The 22784-nt window shown below is 39.3% G+C and overlaps 1 protein-coding gene across 1 annotated transcript in view; it reads left to right on the forward strand.

Moving 5' to 3' along the window:
• PLD5 (phospholipase D family member 5) overlaps positions 1-22784 on the forward strand; it is a 388353-nt gene that overhangs the window by 156032 nt on the left and 209537 nt on the right. The window contains exon 2 of the mRNA XM_061161209.1: positions 20671-20807. Coding sequence (XP_061017192.1) covers positions 20671-20807 — 137 coding nt within the window. The remainder of the gene's footprint in view (positions 1-20670; positions 20808-22784) is intronic.

Consider the following 22784-nt stretch of genomic DNA (forward strand, 5'->3'; position numbering starts at 1 on the left):
ACTGTCAATGCTGCTGCTGCTGTCAGTTTGTATATCTTTAGTCCCAATCCTTCCTCTGATCTCCAGACTCATATTCAACTGCTTAGTTGGCATCATTGTTGTTGTTGTTTAGTCACTAAGTCTTGTCCTACTCTTTGTGACCCCATGGACTGCATGACACCAGGATTTCCTGTCCTTACTGTTTCCCAGAGTTTGCTCAAGTTCATGGCCATTGAGTCGGTGATGCTATCTAACCATCTAATCCTCTTCTGCCCTGTTCTGCCTTCAGTCTTTCCCAGCATCAGGGTCTTTTCCAATGAGTCAGCTCAGGTGGCCAAAATATTGGAGCTTCAGCTTCAGCATCAATCCTTCCAACGAATATTCAAGGTTGATTTCCTTTAAAATTAACTAGTTTGATCTCCTTGCAGTCCAGGGAACTCTCAAGAGTCTTCTCCAGCACCACAATTCAAAAGCCATCAATTCTTTGGTGCTCCACCTTTTTTATGGCCCAACTCTCACATTCACTTCTCCAGGTCTAGCTCCAAGACATGTTTTGGATTTTTCCACTTATTTTTATATTCTTAAATCATTTTTCTCTTGACTAAGTTGATAAATATATGGCCTCCTAACTGTTCTTCCTGATTCTAGTCTTGCCCTCCACCATCAGCCAGAAAAATGTTTTTGAAGTGATGAAGCACTGTCATTTTTCTCTTCCCTAATACTTCTTGGAGACAACATTTGGCACTAAGTAAGGAAGTTGGTGGTCCAACAGGGTTGGGAGATTACTTGCACACGAGAGAATTGAACAGATATGCATATTGGACATAATGGGAAGAAGATTTCTTACTGTCAACAAAGGGAATTACAAATATAAAATGGGAAAGTGATAACGAACTGGGATATAGACTGGAATTTGAGATGTTGGAGTGAACTCATGGTTTTTAACATATAAAGATAAATGTCAAAATAAATAGAGAGAGGGAGGCAAGGAAGGAGGAAAAGAGGGAGAGAAGAATGTGAGTATGTGTTTATTTCTTAACTTTGTGAACTGGAAGGTCTAGGAGAAGCAACACTGCAGTAACAATGAGACTGGAGAGATATGACAACTAGCGCCAGTACATCATCCTGAATTGAACCCATTTGCTACAATTGGGTTGTAAAATTTGATAAAATTTGAAAAGGGTCTGTGAAGTGTAACATTGTATAAGTGCTAATGTCTTGATTTAAATGGTTGTGCTTTGGTTATGTACCATAGTTATGTAGGAGAATGTTTTTGTGTTGTGGAAATATTTCAAGGCAATGGAACATCATGCCTACAACCTGTTTTCAAATAGTTCAGAGTAAAACTAAGTTCAATTATAGCATACCAGTTTCCTGCCTTAAATCCTTCAATGTTTTTCTATTTTACTGAACATAAAATGCGTATTACCTAGATACCAACCTAGAGCGTTTCCATCCAAAGTTCTTTGCTTGTGCTATTCTCACTCCCTGGAATACTTCTTTGATTTCACTTGGTTCGCTCCTCCAGTTCTTAGATAAAATGTCACTTCTTCAAAGAGGCCTTCCTTAACCACTCCACCAAAAGTGCTAACCCTCAGTCACCATCACGTCACCCTATTTATTTTTATGTAGCATTTTTCAACATCGGACATCAACTTGCTTTTTATTTGATTGCCTATTTATTGTTTACCTTTCCTTTTAAAATGGAAGCTCCAAGAGGAGAGACCATATCTGTCTGGTTTGCTGCTAAATCTCCAGAGCCTAGGATATTGTTAAGACTGATGGGCTCTGAATAAATATTTGTTTCATGAATGAATTTTGTTCAACCCCAAATTTTAATCATTAGAGAGTGAGTCAGACTTCTGAAAAATTCATGCACCAAAATATTTCTATGTCAAATATTCCATTCAGTCAGTTCAGTTCAGTTCAGTTGCTCAGTCCTGTCCAACTCTTTGCAACCCCATGAATCCAGCATGTCAGGCCTCCCTGTCCATCACCAACTCCCGGAGTTTACTCAAACTCATGCCCATCAAGTCAGTGATGCCATCCAGCCATCTCATCCTCTGTCATCCCCTTCTCCTCCTGTCCCCAATCCCTCCCAGCATCAGGGTGTTTTCCAATGAGTCAACTCTTCGCATGAGTACTGGAGTTTCGCATGAGTACTCCAAAGTACTGGAGTTTCAGCCTCAGCATCAGTCCTTCCAATGAACACCCAGGACTGATCTCCTTTAGGATGGACTGGTTGGATCTCCTTGCAGTCCAAGGGACTCTCAAGAGTCTTCTCCAACACTACAGTTCAAAAGCATCAATTCTTTGGTGCTCAGCTTTCTTCACAGTCCAACTCTCACATCCATACATGACCACTGGAAAAACCATAGCCTTAACCAGACGGACCTTTGTTGGCAAAGTAATGTCTCTGCTTTTTAATATGCTGTCTTGGTTGGTCATAACTTCCCTTCCAAGAAGTAAGTGTCTTTTAATTTCATGGCTGCAATCACCATCTGCAGTGATTTTGGAGCCCCCCAAAATAAAGTCTGACACTGTTTCCACTGTTTCCCCATCTATTTGCCATGAAGTGATGGGACCAGATACCATGATCTTAGTTTTCTGAATATTCCATTATATGTGACTTAATTAACTTTTAGTTTGGGGAACTACAATATACCCAAACATATTTCATTCATTATTTTATTGTTCTTCTCTGCCAAGAAGTTCTTATCTGAGGACCTCAGTGTTTATTATGAAATGATAGGTAAGGTCATTAAAAGTCTTGGTTTCACTGTGGGGAATCTTTCCTGGACCTTCAGAGGAGAGACATCCTACTACTAGTGACCTTTTCTGTCTCTTATATAACCCTAGCCTCCACTCTGAAAGTAGACTAAGAGTTTTATTATAAATTCTAAGAGCTTTTCATTTAAATAATTATTTTTCAATTTAGTATCATTACAGAAAATCCTTTCTTTTATTAATGAGTACATCACTCAATGTTAAGAACAGCATATAAGATAATACAAAATATTCAGTTAAACAAGATAATATCTAATTCACAGCTGAGCCACCAGGGAAGCCCAAGAATTCTAGAGTGGGTAGCCTGTCCCTTCTTCAGCAGATCTTCCCAACCCAGGAATTGAACCATGGTCTCCTGCATTGCAGGCAGATTCTTTACCAGCTGAGCCACATGGGAAGCCCAAATATGACATCATTCTATGTCAGCTGGATTCCAACTTCAATGTGGTTTTTCATATTTGTAAGAGACACTTTTTGGCTTTATTAAGATGTAGTATCCTTTAGTGAGAGTGGATGCTGTGAATTGATAAAACACCAACAATGGGACTGTGGGCTCACTGGGAATGATTAGTTTCCAGCTCTTCTTTTGGTTCATTCTGTTTCTATGAAACAGAAATGGAAATGGAAAGCCTATTGCATTGAAGTGAAGTGAAGTGAAAGTCGCTCAGTCATGTCCGACTGTTTGCAACCCCATGGACTCTACAGTCCTAGGAATTCTCCAGGGCAGGATACTGGAGTAGGTAGCCTTTCCCTTCTCCAGGGGACCTTCCCAACCCAGGGATCAAACCCAGATCTCCCTCATTGCAGGCAGATTCTTTACCAGCTGGGCCACGAGGGAAGCATTATAGTATTAATAATGGTTTCTTTTTTTCCTGTATTTTATGATGCTTTGCCATCTTAGAGCCCTGTTCATCCTAGAGAGACTGCGCTTCCAAGGAGTAGCTAATTTCTAGAGATAGCCAGCAGCTTGCCTGTGAGCATACCTTTCATATATAAATCAACCAGTCCAAAGCCCAAATCCCCAGTCACTTCCTTTTTCTAGCTTTCACACACCAAGCCAACATTTGCCTTGCCCAAATCACCCAGGGCCAGGTACCAGACAACTAGAGACCATCCCGTATACCCCAGAGCCCACCAGAATTATTCAAACTACCTAATCCTAATTATCTAATCCTAGCTTTCCTCTCACTGCTGTTGCCTCCTGACCGACCCTGGTGCTGATGTGTCCCCATGTGGCCCTATGATATGGCAGTGATCCCCAACCTTTTGGGCATTAGGGACCGGTTTCCTGGAAGACAATTTTCCCATTGACCAGGGAGCAGGGATGGTTTCAGGGCAATTCAAGCACATTATTTATCATGCTGCCACTGATCTGACAGGAGACAGAGCTCAGGTGGTAATGCAAGCAGTGGGGAGTGGCTGTAAATACAGTGAAGCTTCATTTGCTCGCCCCACTGCTCACCTTCTGCTGTGTGGCCCTGTTCCCAACAGGCCAGTGACTGGTACCAGTCCATAGCCCAGGGGTTGGAGACCCCTGCTGTATGTTATAGCACGTGCCTCCTCCCCTTGGGAATTGTAACTGACCAGCTCTTAAGAAGGCAGTCGTCTCCTTGTCTTCTGAGTAAAATGAATCCTAGGTATATTTTAAAGCAATTGTACAGTATAGAAGAAAATGTACTTTTCATCTCATCTTTAGGATCCCCAAGAACATCATCTGTTACTGTTTTACACGTTTGGCAGCAGACAAATATCTTTTTTTTCTCTCTTATTCATTTCAGTTCTTTTTCTTAACTTTTTTTAAATTTAATTTTGACTATACTGAGTCTTTGTTGCTGCATAGGCTTTCCTCTAGTTGCATTGAGCAGCAGCTACTCTCTAGTTGCAGTGCACAGGCTTCTCACTGCTGTGGCTTCTCTTGTTGTGGAGCACATGTCTAGTGCACATGAGCTCAGTAGTTGCAGCTCCCAGGCTGTAAAACAGGTTCAGTAGTTGTTGCCTGTTTAATTGTTCCACAGCATGTGGGACCTCCCCAGCCTGGGTACTGAACCCGTGTCTCCTGCATTGGCAGGTGGACATTCTTAACCATTGAGCCACCAGGGAAGCCTCTTTGTTCGTTTTTTCTCCTCTTTCTGTCCACATTTGTGTGAAGCAGTGAACTTTGGCTGGAAGTAGGGTGTGGTTGTACTGTACCCTCTAGAGGAATGTTATTCTTCAGTTCACATATACCTGGAGTTCAACAAAGAAGACAGGTGTTTGCACACAGCCAGCATTTGACTCATTTCACAAGGTCATAGCATGTGATTTGTGTTAGAAATAAAGCATAGCCATGGGTGTACAGAATACAGTTCCTTTCCCAAAGCAGCAGGAACAGAGGCCCTGGGATGAATGTGATGATGGAAAGTGGATTATCACAAAGGTTTTGACTGGAAAGCATTGTGGAATAGCAGATAGCAAAAGGGGAGAAGCGAATTGATTTAAAAGACTTCCTAGGGCATGGTCCTCGAGGTATTTTGAATACAGGAGTGATAAACTTAAAAAGAACTAACCTGCTTCAGTCATGAGAGCTATAGATCAAAATTGTTCAACAGTTAGTTAAGCTCTAATGAGCAATTTAGAACTTGGATGAGGAAATGCATAGGCAGGTGTGGGGCTCTGGGGTGGTGGGACAAAGCAAAGAGAAATTTTCAGGAAAGATATTTGGGATGAAGAGATTTTTTTGTTATCTGAGGCTGTCGCTGCTTGGTTGTGGTTTGTTGAGCTCTGTGTTAGATTTGCATTCATTTTCTGCCACTTACCAAATGCTGGTCCCAGGGTAAATTATTCATCTCTTGTTTCCTAGTTAATAAGAATGGCAACAGCTCAGCAATATTGTTGAAAGGATTAATAAACCTTTCCACTGAAATATTCCAAAGACGGAAAAGCGCACATATTTCTCTCAGAGCTTGAGAGCATACCCACTATAAGTGAGAAATTTCTTAGTAGTCTCATATTATCTTAATATGTATATGAACATTTCATTGTGCAGCATATTTGAAGCAGTGAAGACCTTGAATAAATGTTAGCTCTCTTTAATCTTTTGCCAACAAATGTCACTCCATTGGTTTACTGTAGTAACCAAAAAGCCCTAGTGTTCCTAAGGGTCTTCATGAGAGCCACAGGTGACAAATGAAGTATATTGTGTAGGTTTACTAACATCCATTAACATATTAGTGTGGTTTAATTTGTGTGTTTGTTGGAAATTGATGAAAAGATGGATCTGCTAAAAGGTAAATTGAGTAACAAAATAAAAGCAGATGTTTGAGACAGTAAACAGGGCCCAGGCAAAGGGTTTCACCTTTAAGCATGACATTTTGCCTAAAGGTATGGGATGCAGGAGCTTCCCAGGCGGCGCTAGCGGTTAACAACCCACCTGCCAACGCAGGAGTAGTAAGAGACACAGGTTCAATCCCTGGGTCGGGAAGATCCCCTGGAGGAGTGGATGGCAACCCACTCCAGTATTCGTGCCTGGAGAATCCCATGGACAGGGAAGCCTGGTGGGCTACAGTCCATGGGGTTGCAAAGAGTTGGACATGACTGACTGAGCAGCTTAGCATGCACATGGGATGCAGAGGGCAGTAGAAAGTGGATGGGCACATATATTTCCCTAAACTTACTGTAGGGAGAAAAATATAACTGTTGAAAAGTAGACCTGTCAGAAAAAGAAATAGGAGCTACAAAAAGTATGAAATATAAGATGTGCTCCTATTTAATCTAAGACTTTGAAAAAATACACACACAAATTCATAAAAGTAGAAAACGAAGAAAGGAAGATAGCTTAACTGTAACTCAACTGTGATATTTTTAGCAATGGCTGGTTGTACTCCCCTTCCCCAACACATACACATGGTTTTTTCTGTACAGTTCTTGGATATTAGGGAGCAAGCTGAGATTTATTTGAGAGGGAGTTAGAACCAGGTACATTCAGACGGGAATAGGCTGTGCTCATAAAGGATGGGCAGTCAAGTGCCCTGGTGGGTTTCAGTGTATTTGGTATAGGCATCATCTATACCAAAGGTGTGACTGTATAGGTTATATTTCACCTGGGAACTCCACCCTGTGCATGTAAGTGACCTCATGAACACTATATACAAAACTCACCCCCCAAAAAAAGTGCCTGGTATTCTTACCAGGAGTGGAAGCTTTGTACCCCATATCTCCCACGGCTGGACTAATGGATTTAGCTAGTTATCTCCTCGGCAGGAGAAGCAAAGAGTGCCATCTAAAATCAGCAAGTATTGACTTCCTGGAATGTGGAAGAAAGTTTCTGAAGTGTGGATGACCCAAGAATGAGTCTGGGGCCATGAGGAAGCCTTTGACTATTTAGAAAAAGTCCTAGGTAGAGAGGAAAAGCTGATAAAGTCCAAACTCAGCAGTTGTTGGTTGTTGGGTTTTTCTTTATAACACACATTACATAAAGTTTACTGTTTTAACCATTTTAAGTGTATGATTCAGTGGTATTAAGTACGTTCACATTGTTGTACAACTGTCAGCACCATCCATCCATATAACCCTTTTAATACTGCAGAATGAAACTGTACTCATTAAACAATAGTGCCCCATCCCTCCCTCCCTCTAACCCCTGTTCCACCTTCTTTATACTCTAGGTACCTCATATAGGTGGAATTATATGGTATGTATTCTTTTGTATTCAGCTTATTTCACTTCGCATGATGTTCTCAGGGTTCATCCACTGTTGTGACGTGTATCAGAATTTCTATCCTTTTTAAGGCTGAATAATATTTCATTCTGTATACTTATATCCAAATGAACAGATATAGCTAAAGACATGATTTATTTATCCATTCATCTGTTGATTTGGACTGTTTCTACCTTTTGTCTGTTGTGAATAATGCTGCTAAGAACATGGGTGTATAAATCTCTGTTGGAGTCCCTGCTTTCCATCCTTTACATTTAGAAGTGGAATGGCTGGATCATATCGTGTTTCTATTGTTAATTTTTGAGGAGCTGCTAGATAATTTTCCATAGGGTCATCACCATTTTACATTCTCACCAGCAATGCTCAAGGGTTCCAATTACTCCACATCCTCACAAACACTGGTTTTTGTTTTTTTTGTTTTTCTGTATTTTGGGTACTAGCCATCCTAATGATTATGAAGTAGTATCTCATTGTGATTTTGATTTGCATTTCCCTAAAGTGATGTTTAGCACCATTTGTACATCTTCGTTAGAGAAATGTCTATTCAAGTCCTTTGCCCACTTTTTAATGGAGTTGTTTATTTTATTGTTGTTGTTGAGTTATCTGTTTATTCATCTACCACTATTTCCCCAGGATTTCAAGCCTCCTATATGAGGTTGTCCTGGGACTGGGTCAAGTTCCTAATGTAGAATATGAGATTCCATTGCTTAGAATGAATAGCAAGGCAGCTATTCTCTGGTGCTTTTGTGGGGAGAAGCTGTGTTTACTATAAAAAAATAAACTCTGCTCTGTGAGGCAAGCAGCTATGAAATCCCTGATTTGATGTCCTTGCAATGTAAGAAACACTACTTAGACCTTTTAGAAAACTAGACAGCGTAGTTCCTAGGGCTTGGATTCATCACTCCTGACCATTCTCTGCCCAGAAACAGCCCTAAACAAACATCTAGCCTGATTCCACTGCCTGAAGACTCTGAAGGTAGGCTTTGGCAGCTCGGGGATCTTGACTCAAAGAGAGAAGATCAGGAAAGGAGAAGCAGGGAATGACAGACTTGTACACGTTAACGGCTTTGTAAACTCTAAAGCCATATGTAATTGGTGCTAGTTATCCCTGTCCATGTATATGGAACCTTGATGAGGAAGTAGAACCCACATTAGCCTTTGTGATAAAAGGAGAGATTGATGGAACATTGCTCCAAGGAAGAAAAGAAAGAACGTGAAAACCATACTTACTCTTTTTCTCTTCCCAGTTCCTTGATCTTCTTTTTTAAAAGTAATCCTTATTAAGAGTATAGTTACTTTACAATGTCATATTAGTTTCTACTGTATAGTGAAGTGAATCAGCTCTATTTATACACATGTGCTCAGTTGCTCAGTCGTGGCTGACTCTTTGCGACTCCATGGACTGTAGCTTGCCAGGCTCCTCTGTCCATGGAATTTTCCAGGCAAGAATACTGGAGGGGTTGCCATTTCCTTCCAATGTATACATATATCCTCTCTCTTTTTAAAATTTCCTTCCCATTTAAGTCATCACAGAATTGAGTAGAGTTCCCTCTGCTGTACAGTAGGTTCTCTTATGATCTTCTAATAAATTTATTTTGTGGCTTCTGAATTCGTAAGGTGTTTTGTTTTGCTTTTGCGGGAGTGATAAATATGTTGTGGTAGGAAGGCATGAAAGCTTGAAGAGCAATTGCTATGAATGGCTAAACCAAAGGAAGATTTATGTATAGCTTGACAGCAACTCAGCTCAGCTTCCTTTCAGCCTGAGACCACAGTCCATGACACTCTCTGCAGAAAGTGATTGTTCCGTGGCTCAGTATGGTGCTTTGTTCAGATATTTGCTACATTCTCCCTGGCTTCACAAAGCAATGTTCTTATAGATTATCCTGCTAGGTATATGAAAGTAGCTATGCCTGCATGTGTGGCTTGTGATGGACTTCTTCCTAAGTCTTTGAAAAAGAAAGTTGATAAATTAATGGTTCAGAGAGAGGGACAGGTTGGTATATGTAAAAGCAATAGAAAACATTTTTCCTCCAGTGCTGTTAATTAAACAAGATTTGAATTCTGCTGAAATCTGTTAAAGTATGTACTAAAATATTTACCTCTTCCCTTCTCCCTTCTACTCTTAATGACCTGACTTGTCTATATTACAAAATTACATTTCTTTATCCACTGGATATTATTATTTGTATTTTTTTCAGGACTCCTTCCTGGTAATCAGGGTGGGAGGAGAGTGAATTCTGTGGGAAAACCCCGCAGAAGCTCCAGAGTGGATTGAGGAACAGGAGGAAACTGGGATGTTTGGGGGCAGGGGATTAGAAGTTTTGAAAGAGAGTAAGAACAGTGGCAGAGATGGAAAGCAGTGAGGAGATAAAGGAGAGAAGGAAGTCCGAAAAGAGAGAGACTAAGGAGGGACACGAAGGGGATGAGGAGGGGAGGAGCAGGAAAAGAGGCGAAGAGAGTTAGGAAGAAGTAAGAGGGGAAGGGGCCATCTGGGTAAGCATTAGTCATGGCGATCCAAGATATGCTTCTATTCACTGAATGTCTTCGTATGTCAATAAGAACTTTCAAAAATTAGTTCTGACTCATTAAGTAAGGAGACTGGTAGCTAGAAGTGTCTTAGCAGAGAAGGATGGTGTTGTGTTGTTTCCAATGAGACCCCTGCACTGAGTGGGAAATTAATATTAGGCGGCTTTAGTCCCGTCCTACTCCAACTCCAAGCTTCCCTGAACACACCCTCTTATAACGTGGGGCGTGTGTTCCTTTTTCACATAAGAGGAAACGGCACACAGGGGATGAAAGATAAAATTTGCTTTTTTGCTCACTTCACTGTTAAACCCGAGGTCCGTCCTTGCTTTTCTTTGCATTTTAATTAGTTTAAAATAAAGATTGTTGAGTTTTGTCAGCAATGTTTTTTCTTTTGCCTCCAATTGGGTAAAATATCAAACTTCACTGTGATCAGGAAGTAATTTATATAAGAAACATAAAACAGTCTTAACCAACTGACTTTCACTGTAAGTTGAAAGCACTTGGACTTACTTTGATATATGGAAAGATTCAGAGCTTTTTCTCAGCTCGTTAAAAGCAGAGTGTAGAATACACAACTTTTGAGGAATAAGCCCTCAACTTTTCAGAGACCGGCTGTCAATTTGTTGTTACTTTTTGTTTAACTTTATCTATAATGGAAATGGGGGCACAGAGAAGATGAAAGTATAACATTTCAGCCATTAAATATTGGCTGCTTCTTATGGACTTATATAAAGCATTCTTGTTCATTCACTAATATTCAAAATATCTTGTTTCTCTTCATGATGAGTATAGAGGAAATCCCTAATTCTGTATTCCAGAAATTAGATGTGCATAGAAGAGAAGGTGGGAGGCAACAGAGTTGGCCTGCTCAGATGGAACTCTTCCATGAAATGGATCACAGTCACATCTCTCTCCCCAGCCCTATAGAGGTATAGATCATATTATATTATACTTCTTTGCCCATCCTTCACAATACAGACCTACAGACTGCAAGTATGAGGTCATTAAGTGCAGAGTTAATTAATTTAGCACTTTTCTGTGTATAGGAAGATGCAACTTTTACGTTGCATATTCAATTCTATGAAGGCTGAGAAAGATGAGGAAATTTCAGAAGAAAAGTTTTATCAGAGGTTCGTTCATGAACTTAAAGGAAGGAAGATGTCTCTGTAACAGAAGTGCCAGATGAGGCAGCTAGTGCTAATGTCGAAGCTGCAAGAAGTTATCCAGAAGATCTGGCCAAGATAATTAATGCAGGTGGCTATATGAATTGACAGATTTTTTTCTTTTGCCCCCAGTTGGATGACATATCAACCTTTACTGTGATTGGGAAAAAAATAATTTATGTGAGAAATATGAAGCAGTCTTAACCAACTGACTTCAGAAAAAAATCTTCAATCACAGTAAGCAAAAAGGACTTGGGCTTACTATGATACATTGAAAGACATATCAGTGTGGACAAAACAACCTTATATTCGAAGAAGATGCCGTCTAGGACTTTCATCGCTATAGTGAAAAAGTGAAAGTCACTCAGTCATTTCTGACTCAGTCCATGGAATTCTCCAGGCCAGAATACTGGAGTGCGTAGCCTTTCCCTTCTTCTGGGGATGTTCCCAACCCAGGGATCAAACCCAGGTCTCCTGCATTGTAGGCGGATTCCTTACCAGCTGAGCCACAAGGGAAGCCCTTATAGCTATGAAGGAAAGTCAATGCCTGACTTCAAAACTTCAAAACATAGGCTGACTCTCTTGTTAGGGGCAGCCAGTGACTTTAAGTTGAAGCCAGTGCTCATTTGTCATTTCAAAAATCCCAGGGCCCTTAAGAATTACATTAAATTTACTCTGCCTGTGCTCTATGAATGGAACAACTGAGTCTGGATGATATCAAATCTGTTTACAACATGAGTTACTGACCATTTTAAGTGTACTTTGAGGGTTTCAAGACTTCACTGAAGGAAGTAACTAGAATTGGAAGTAGAGTCTGAAAGTGTGACTGAATTACTGCAATGGTCAAACTTGAACAGATGGGGAGTTGCTTTTTATGAATGAGCACAGAAAGTGGTTTCTTGGGATGGAATCTACTCCTGGTGAAGAGGCTGTGAAGACTGTTGAAATGGCAACCAAAGATTGAGATTATTACATAAATTTAGTTGATTAAGCCACAGCAGTGGTTGAGAACACTGACTACAATTCTGAAAGAAGTTCTATGGTGGGTAAAAGATAACATTGCCATTGCATGTTACAGAGAAATCACTCATGAAAGGAAGACTCAATTGATGTGGCAAACTACACTGTTGTCTTATTTTAAGAAATTGCTGCAGTCACCCTGTTCTTCTGCAACTACCACCCTGCTCAGCCAGCAGTCATCAACATCAAGGCAACACCCTCCACCAGCAAAAATATGATGACTCACTGAAAGCTCAGATGATGGTTAGCACTTTTGGTAATAAAGCATTTTTACTGAAGATATGTGCATTGTTTTTGTAGACATAATGCTATTTTACACTTAACAGACTTCAGTATGGTGTAAACATAAATTTATAAGTACTGGAAAACTGAAATATTTGTGGCTCACTTTATTATGATACTTACTTTATTGCAGTGGTCTGAACCAAGCCTGCAATGTCTCTGAGGTGTGCCTGTATAGTGTCTGTCATTGCAAAGTTCCTTCCAGTTTCTTCTATCACCTCTACACTTAGAGCTCTCCTTTATAGCTGTTTGTGCTTTCCTATGTGTGTCTTGGGGATTCCCAGGTGGCACTAGTGGGAAAGAACCCACTTGTCAAGGCAGGAGAAGTAACAGACATGGGTTCAATCCCTGGGTGAGGAAGATCCCCTGGAGTAGGAAATGGCAACCCACTCCAGTATTCTTGCCTGGAGAATCCCATGGACAGAGGAGGAAGGTGGGTTATAGTCCTTAGGGTTGCACAAAAGTCAGACACGACTGAAGCAACTTACCATGTTTTTATACATGTGTGTCTTGGGCTTTGATCTCCTTGATGAATCTAATTTACAGTAAATCTTCAAAATTTCTTGTCCATGGATGGTAACTTTTAGTTGTCAAACACTATTAAAAAATTATCATTATCATTATTATATCTGTTCTTCATCTCTGATGATTTAGTATAATACTGGGAGTAGGTTCTTCTGCTCAGTTAACATGTTGATTCAAACTTGAGCTTTTGTTTTCTGTCCTGGTATTTTGGAAAAGATACCATCTCTACTACATTGTTATCCTTTGTGTTAGCTAATTTTGATCTCTTTAATTTTTTTCATGTTCAATTTTACAAATAGAAGTTCTCCTGTTATGGGAATCCACGGAAAGTGTAGAAATAATAAATAAACAGGGTTATAGAAAACAACAATCACCATTTTTATTTTTTAGCCCTTTCCCCATATTATTTATTCATCGCTCATTCAACAAATGTTTATCGATCATGTCTGCCATGCATATAGATGTAGGCAAGATTGTAGAACTCAAAGAGCTCAACTTAGTGAAAGAGACCAAAAGGTAGAAAATTAATGCATGATTAGATAATGAATTTGTGTGTCCTTGAAAGGGAAAAGATATAAGCCTTTATGTTACTGTAGAAATAATTTTCATTATTGGTCTGGTAAAAAGAGTGAAGATTTCCTAAAAGAGGGACATCCTTAAGTACCATTGGGAGAACTGTAGTAGGCATTTAAAAAAAAAAAAAGGACAGACTGTGTAGCTGGTGTTTTGTCTTTCAGTTCAAGGTGTGCTCAGATGGATAAGATCTTCTGCAATTGTTGTAAGAATTCTGAAGAAAATTGAGAAATTCTGTTCCCTGTTGAGGTTATGGCCATTGCAGATCCCTCCTTGTGCTCCTTTTGAGTGGGGTAGACATTAAATAAATGTTGCAATATGACTGTAGTGTCTTGGTTTTCTAGGCAGTGCATCATTAAACAATAGGATGAGAAAAGTTTTTTAATAAGTGTTTGGTTTTTCTATCAGGGTAACAGTCACCTCAGAATGTGTTGGGAAGATTTCCCCTCTCTTCCATTTTCTGGAAAAAATTTTATGGAACTGATAATGTTTATTTCTAAAATCAATGCAGAGAAATAGAGGAAAACCATAGAATGGGAAAGACTAGAGATCTCTTCAAGAAAATTAGATATACCAAGGGAACATTTCATGCAAAGATGGGCTCAATAAAGGACAGAAATGGTATGGACTTAACAGAAGCAGAAGATATTAAGAAGAGATGGTAAGAATACACAGAAGAACTCTACAAAAAAGATCTTCACCACCCAGATAATCATGATGGTGTGATCACTCACCTAGAGCCAGACATCCTGGAATGTGAAGTCAAGTGGGCCTTAGGAAGCATCACTACGAACAAAGCTAGTGGAGGTGATGGAATTCCAGTTGAGCTATTTCAAATCCTAAAAGATGATGCTGTGAAAGTGCTGCACTCAATATACCAGCAAATTTGGAAAACTCAGCAGTGGTCACAGGACTGAAAAAGGTCAGTTTTCATTCCAATCCCAAAGAAAGGCAATGCCAAAGAATGCTGAAACTATCACACAATTGCACTCATCTCACACGCTAGTAAAGTAATGCTCAAAATTCTCCAAGCCAGGCTTCAAGAGTATGTGAACCATGAGCTTCCAGATGTTCAATCTGGACTTAGAAAAGGCAGAGGAACCAAGATCAAATTGCCAACATCCATTGGATCATCAAAAAAGCAAGCTGCTGCTGCTAAGTCGCTTCAGTTGTGTCTGACTCTGTGTGACCCCATAGACTGCAGCCTACCAGGTTCCCCCGTCCCTGGGATTCTCCAGGCAAAGATGCTGGAGTGGGTTGCTATTTCCTTCTGTAATTCATGAAAGTGAAAAGTGAAAGTGAAGACGCTCAGTCTTAGCGACCCCTTGGACTGCAGCCTACCAGGCTCCTCCGCTCAATGGGATTGTCCAGGCAAGAGTACTGCAGTGGGTTGCCAGTGCCTTCTCTGCAAAAAAGCAAGAGAGTTCCAGAAAAACATCTACTTCTGCTTTATTGACTATGCCAAAACCTTTGACTGTGTGGATCACAACAAACTGTGGAAAATTCTTCAAGAGATGGGAATACGAGACCAGCTGACCTGCCTCCGGAGAAATCTGTATGCAGGCCAAGAAGCAATAGTTAGAACTGGACATGGAACAACAGACTGGTTCCAAATAGGGAAAGGAGTACATCAAAGCTATATTGTCACCCTACTTATTTAACTTATATGCAGAGTACATCATGAGAAATGCTGGGCTGGACAAAGCACAAGCTGGAATCAAGATTGCAAGGACAAATATCAATAACCTCAGATATGCAGATGATACCACTCTTACGGCAGAAAGTGAAGAGGAACTAAAGAGCCTCTTGATGAAAGTGAAAGAGAGTGAAAAAGTTGGCTTAAAGCTCAACATTCAGAAAGCTGAGATCATGACATCTGGTCCCATCACTTCATGGCAAATACATGGGGAAACAATGGAAATAGTGAGACAGTTTATCTGAGGGGACTCCAAAATCACAGCAGATGGTGATTGCAGCCATGAAATTAAAAGACAGTTGCTCCTTGGAAGAAAAGCTATGACCAACCTAGACAGCATATCAAAAAGCAGAGACATTACTTTGCTGACAAAGATCCATCTAGTTAAAGCTATGGTTTTTCCAGTGTTCATGTATGGATGTGAGAGTTGGACTATAAAGAAAGCTGAGAGCTGAAGAATTGACGTTTTTGAACTGTGGTGTTGGAGAAGACTCTTGAGAGTTCCTTGGACTGCAAGGAAATCCAATCAGTCTATCCTAAAGGAAATCAGTCCTGAATATTCATTGGAAGGACTAATGCTGAAGCTGAAACTCCATACTTTGGCCACCTGATGCAAAGAACTGACTCTCTGGAAAAGGCCCTGATGCTGGGAAAGATTGAGGGCAGGAGGAGAAGGGGATGACGGAGGATGAGATGGTTGGATGGCATCACTGACTCAATGGACATAAGTTTGAGTAAGCTCCAGGATTGGTGATGGACAGGGACGCCTGGCATGCTGCAGTCCATGGGGTTGCAAAGAGTCGGACACAACTGAGCCACTGAACTGAACTGAACTGATTTCTAAAATGATACCACCTAAACTTGGAGTTTCCTCTGTGTGAATGTTTTAAATTTAAAAACTCATTTCCTTTAATTGATATAAGGGTATTAAGTTTACCTGTTTCTTGTTGAGTGAGGTTTAGTAATTTTATCTTGCAAAAGTTGTCCATTTTATCTACACTGATTAATTTCAACTTATTCATAATATTACCCTCTTTTTGGTTCATTTTATGTGACTTTATAGAGCTATTTTCAATTTATGTCTCCTTTTCTTTTTTCATGTTTGTATAGCTGAAAATGTATCAATTTTGTTGATTTTCCAAAAGAACCAGGCTTTTGTTTCATTGTTAAATCTTCTTGGTATTTTTTATTTTCTCTTTAAATGAATTCTGGTCTGTATTATTTCCATTTCTCTATTTTCAGTTTATCTTGCTTTTTTTTTTTAAATCTACATTCTTAAGGTAGAAATTTAGATTATTTAAGACTTTGTTGCTGTTGTTCAGTTGCTAAGTTATGTCCAACTCTGTGACCCCATGAACTGCAGCACGCCAGACTTCCCTGTCCTTCACTATCTCCCGAAGTTTGCTCAAACTCATGTCCATTGAGTCGGTGCTGCCATTCAACCATCTCATCTTCTGTCATCCCCTTCTCCTTCTGCCTTCAATCTTTCCCAGCATCAGGGTCTTTTCCAATGAGTAGGCTCTTCACATCAGGTGGCCAAATTATTGGAGCTTCAGCATTAGTACTTGCAATGAGTATTCAGGGTTGATTTCCTTTAGGATTGACTGGTTTGATCTCCTTACTGTGCAAGGGACTCAAGAGTCTTCTCCAACACCACAGTTCAAAAGCATCAATTTTTTGGCACTCAGTCTTCATGGCCCAACTCTCACATCCATACATGAACACTGGAAAAACCATAGCTTTGATTATATGGACCTTTGTCAGGAAAGTGTCTATGCTTTTGAATATGCTGTCTAGATTTGTCATGGTCTTTTTTCCAAGGAGCAAACATCTTTTAATTTCATGGGTGCAGTCACCAGTCCATAGTGATTTTGGAGCCCAAGAAAATAAAATCTGCCACTGTTTTCTTTTTCCCCCCATCTGTTTGCCATGAAGTGATGGGACCAGGTGCCATGATCTTAGTTTTCTGAATGCTGAGCTTTAAGCCAACTTTTTCACTCTCCTCTTTCACTTTCATCAAAAATCTGTTTAGTTCCTCTTTACCTTCTGCTATTAGGGCGGTGTCATCTGCATACCTGAAGTTATTGATATTTATCCCAGCAATCTTGATTCCAGCTTGTGATTCATCCAGCCCAGCATTTCACATGATGTATTCTGCATATAAGTTAAATAAGCAGGGTGACAAATATACAGCCTTGACATACTCCTTTCTGAATTTTGAACCAGTTCATTGTTCTATGTCTGGTTCTGACTGTTGCTTCTTGACCTGCATACAGTACCCACAACTGACATGCTGCTATCTCTGGGATTCTGAGAAAATATTTAATTGTATTATCCTGGGTTAGAGGCTTTTCTGTATTAAATTAATGTGAATATCATTATATTATTTTAAATCTCTAAAAGTTTTTTGTTTGTTTCTATTTGTAATTTATAGAGAAATGAATAAAATGGGGGAAATGTTTAATCTTTATTTCTGTCATAGAATTAGTGGCTTTGAAGGAAAGATTTGTGAGCAAAGGAGAGAATTATTTTTCATGCAGTGAAACACTACACAACAACTTAAAACTATGTTTTAAAAGAATATTTAATATAGTAAAACATGATGTTGTACAAAAAGCAGGATGCAAAACTGTATAAAGAATGCTATAAATATTATCAAATTTCTATATAGGTAGATGTGATACAGGAAAGAACCAGAAGAAAATGTTGATGACAGTTATATCTCAGTGATTTATTTTCTTTTTAATATGAAGTAGCTAACAGCAAACATTTTCTGATTATACAAATGATGAGTATCATTAAAATATCAAGTAAAGAGCAGAAGAAAATTTATTCAAAAAGTTAAAAAAATTATTGTTTAAATAATTTTTTAAACCTTCACAAAGAAAAACAAATTACAAGATTTACATTTGGATTAGTAGGGTGTATTTATCATGATCCCTTTAATGTTTGAAAATAAAATACTGTAGGCAGGTGGATTTGAATATTGAATATATATTAAGCAGTATTTAGTAGAGATGACACTTTGATACATCAAAGTATGGCACCTGGGCTGGGATCATCAACATCCCCATGGGAAATTGTTATAAATGCATGTTCGTGGACCCCACCCCAGACCTAATGAATCAAAAACTCTGGAAGTGGGACTCATCAATGAATGTTTTAATAAGCTCTCCAGGTAATTTAGATGCATGCTTAAGTTTGAGAAATGCTGAGTTTTGAATTGTGAATACTGATCTAGATCAGTTTCTTAATTTTATCCTAGAAAACTTCCAGCTCACATTTCTTTTCTCTGTTTTTGTCTTATTTCTTCCTGTTCTTCTCTGTCTCTATCTATCTCTCAGCCTTTCTCTAGACCTACTTGCATTTTTTGTTATATGTTTCGGTTTATTTGTATCTTTACCTTGTTTCCCCAAAATATTTGAGACAACTTACAGAGATGCATATGGTACAATATACTAACAATGGCACTCATTTAGTGCTCTTTATTTTGGGAGCGCTGTTCTAAGTACTTGCATAAATTATCTTATTTAATTTAATTTTTAATAACAATCCTATAAGGCAGTTGTTATTATTATGCCCATTTTACAGACAAAGAATCTAAAGCATAAAGGCTAAATACTTGCCCAAGGGCATACAACTGTTAAGTGGCAGAGTCCAAGCAATCTTTTTCTAAAGTCTGAGCCTTCAACAAGTTTACAGCGCTGGTTCTTTAAAATTAGTGAAGATTCAAGGATGAATGCCAAGTATAAAGGAGCAAGATGAATGCATAATCTATTCTGCAGAATTTTGCAGAGTTGATAAGTTTGGCCCATAGATTTGCCTCTAAATCCCAAACAATGTGAAAAAGAATGAGCTGCAAGATTTACAGTCACCAAAATGTGGAAATGAACCAATTTTGTTTCAGGAAGGTCACTGGAAGAAATACCTCATGTTGCTCTCCATTGCATGGTGATTTTCATTTCATTCATCCACTCTGTATTTGTTTATACAGTAACTACCTCTTGAGCACCTTCTATTTGTTAGGTTGTTTGCTTGTTGCTTGTAGATGCCCTAGAGATACCCAGAACATGTGGTTAAAGAACAATGGTATATCTTACTTGTGTTTTCTCTCACTTTATCCCTGAGTGTGCAGTAGGAGAAGAACATAATGACAGGCACGAGTGGACTTGGAACAGGTTCTTCTGTGAGATGAGACCTGAGGGAGGGTTAGAAAACACTAGAAAGAAACAACCATTTGAACTGATAGTGCCTGGTCGCAGAAACAAAATTATTTCCAGACTATATCTTTCTGTGTAATCTGTAACCTGAGGCTGCCCCTGGACAAACTGGACACTGTACTTTAGAAGATTCCATGATTCTTTGGAGACCATGTGGCTGCAGGGATGAAGGGCAGGAGAGTGGTAGGAGGAAACAAAGCCAGCTGGTGTCACCAAAGCTCTGAAATCTATGTGCATGTACATGCATATCTGTGCACATATGTGTCCCATTGCTAAGAGAGTGCTCCTGGCTGCCTGGTCAAAGGTTACTCTTGCTCCTTCTGAAAATACTCCCTAGAAGCTGCAAAAACATTTTTAAAAATTGTTCTTTCTTCTCTTCTCCCCATCTCAATTTATTTAATAAAAAGAATGTAGGCAAAATTATTTGTCCCAGTGGTCATGGCTTTTGCCTAGTAACATAGCCTGATTTTCTGCTACCTTTGACCATGAGCCCCTGGACATAGAGATAACATTATAACACTTGGGTCTAAAGATAAGGACATGATTTATTTTAACACCTGAAACTTGGGCTTGGGTTTCTAAGTGAAAATCCTATCAACACCATGAACGTTGGTTAAGATTTTATTCAGTGTTTTGAAATGCATGATGTCTCTTAATGACCCATGATGCTGGCATCTGATAGATGCAGTTTTCTGGTCAAAGTGCAGGATTGATCCTGACCACCAAGGGCATCTTTCCTGAAGTCATCACACCATAAAGGTTTAAGAGGAAGATGAGATGGGAAAAGCAAGAAGATACAAAGTTTAAATGCAGTTTGCATAGTGGTGATAACAGGGAACAGAGAATAATTATTGAGCCACCTTGTGTTTCATTTTTAATTTGCAGTAATGGGTCTTATAGTCATCTTTTCTGGACTACTTTTGATTAGAAAGAAAAAGTGCAAATTCATTTGGAAGTCTTGATGTAGCACCTGAATTATTTAATAGATTCTAACATATTTAGCAAGGGTTTGAAAGCTGTGTTAAGGAATAAGTATAAAGGTCTTAGACATTTCATCCAGAGAGTAGTGCTTCTCTGGCAGTAACAAAACTAACTCTTCCCCAAAGGGTTTTGCATGGAACTTTTAAAAAAGCTGTCACAGCTTGAAGTTTCTAAGCCAAAGCTGCTTCACTTACTTTTCTTTATCTTCTTTCTCTCTTGCAGTCCCAGCAGAAGTGCATCGTGATCTTTGCGCTGGTGTGCTGCTTTGCCATTCTCGTTGCATTGATATTTTCAGCTGTGGATATCATGGGAGAGGATGAAGATGGACTGTCAGAAAAAAATTGTCAAAATAAATGTCGGTAAGAGGTAACAAACAGAAATTTAAAAATTCTCTTTTAGGGAGTGGGTTAGAAAGTCAGAGGGGGTCTTGGACAGTGAGAGAAAAATGTCATAAACACACGTGAGCACCTAACTGCCTATTGGGTTAAGCATGAGTCACTGTCCACTGGTGATTTTATGTTTATTTAGACTAAGGGACTAAAAATGAGTCATGATTTAATTCACTTTACAGTTTGGGCATATTCTGTACAGAAGTGTGGTTGACAAAAAAATGAAATTTTGCAACAATCGGCATTTCTGGAGACCTCTGTGTATGAGATTTTGATTTGTTCCATCATAAGCTCGGCAGTAATGAAAGCCTCAACAGACTGAGGACACCATGCTAGTTGTTGTCGATCAGAAGTTAAACACACATCTCAGGGAAAATTCCAACTTAAAATTAGGGCTGAAATAAATAAGTGTATCGATGAGAAGACATGCACCTCCTCAGTCTGTCCCAGTTTAGCACATAGTTTATTTTTCATCCAGAAATTACAACAGCTTTCCTGTTACATATCTGTATTATTTTTCTTCAGGTACACTAAATAACATTTCCCTAGGGTCCCTTCTGACTGCAGAGCCATCACAGCATGGTTTTATCCTCATAAATCTCCTCATCCAACTCCCCCCTAGGTACTACTTTGTTTTTTGAGGTTCGTAGGAGGATGTAAAAATGTACCAAGAAGGGACAGAGAAACAAGAGGTTTATTTTCATGTTTGTGTGCTGCAGAGTCGAAGTGAGGCCATAAAATTACATGGTTATTATGAATTAGTGCTTATAATGAATTTTAAATATTATTTTTTTCCTTTGAAAAGCATTAGTCAAAGTACCCCTCTTTTCTAGCTTAAAATCAACCACAGCCTAGTAATGTATATGTAAGTTTTTGTCCTAGATATTTTGTCTTGAGGGTTGAATGTCCGACAAAAAAAATCTGGATAAGACAATAGAAATTTGGGGGTTCTTTTTAACCCATGATACATTATAATTACCAGGCAACAGTACTGTGTAGAACAAGGGTACAAGAGAGAAATCAGTATACATTTTAGGTTATTCCTTCATGCTAGATAGGTGTTCCTAAATATGGTTACTTCCCAGACTGAATTTGGGAGGAAAATTATCTTGGGATTATCAGGAAAGAAATAGAAAAGCAATAGATCATCATTATCTTCCTCCTGGAAACTCTGTCTGCATCACTGTCTTGTGCTAACCCTGTCATATGACACATATAAGCATACTGTGGGCAGGGGCCAGTGACTCATGCTTATTCACTGGGGCGGCTCAGCCGCCTCTCTCAGCTCACCTGTGATGAAGACTGCTGAGTACTTTAAATGGCAAACTCCAGAATCTAGAGGGCAACTTTGTAAAGGTCAAACTGTAATGACTTCCTTAAGACAAAATACCCAGGACCTTTTAACAAATGTTACCAGGTATGTGTTTTTTTTTTACAAAAAAAAAAGGGGAAGCCTTCAAATTATGCCTATTTTAACTTGGAGGAATCTATTATAAAATTTAATCTAATTTTAATTTTCAACTCATACAATTGGAATTTGACCTGGCTATTTCTTCCATCTTAATCAGTAACTAAATCCTGATGACTCAATATTGCTTCTGCCTCCATCTAGAATGTATTCTTCCAATTACCAACCATTTTCCTGCTTTCTTTTCCTTGGGTAGTTGCAATTATTGCCTTGATCACTAGGTTGCATGTGCTAAATTACTTCAGTCATGTCCGATTCTTTTTAGCCCTCTGGAGTATAGCCCACCAGGCTCCTCTGTCCGTGGGATTCTCCAGGCAAGAATACTGGAGTGGGTTGCCATTTCCTTCTCTAGGGGATCTTCCCAACCCAGGTATCAAACCCAAGCCTCTTATATCTCCTGCAGTGGCAGGCATGTTCTTTACCACTAGGGCCACCTGGGAAGCCCTGCAACTCTTTGCCAGAACTTGCAGCCCCTCCAG

This window comes from Dama dama, chromosome 14, assembly GCF_033118175.1.
Source record: "Dama dama isolate Ldn47 chromosome 14, ASM3311817v1, whole genome shotgun sequence".
Classification (NCBI taxonomy): Eukaryota; Metazoa; Chordata; class Mammalia; order Artiodactyla; family Cervidae; genus Dama; species Dama dama.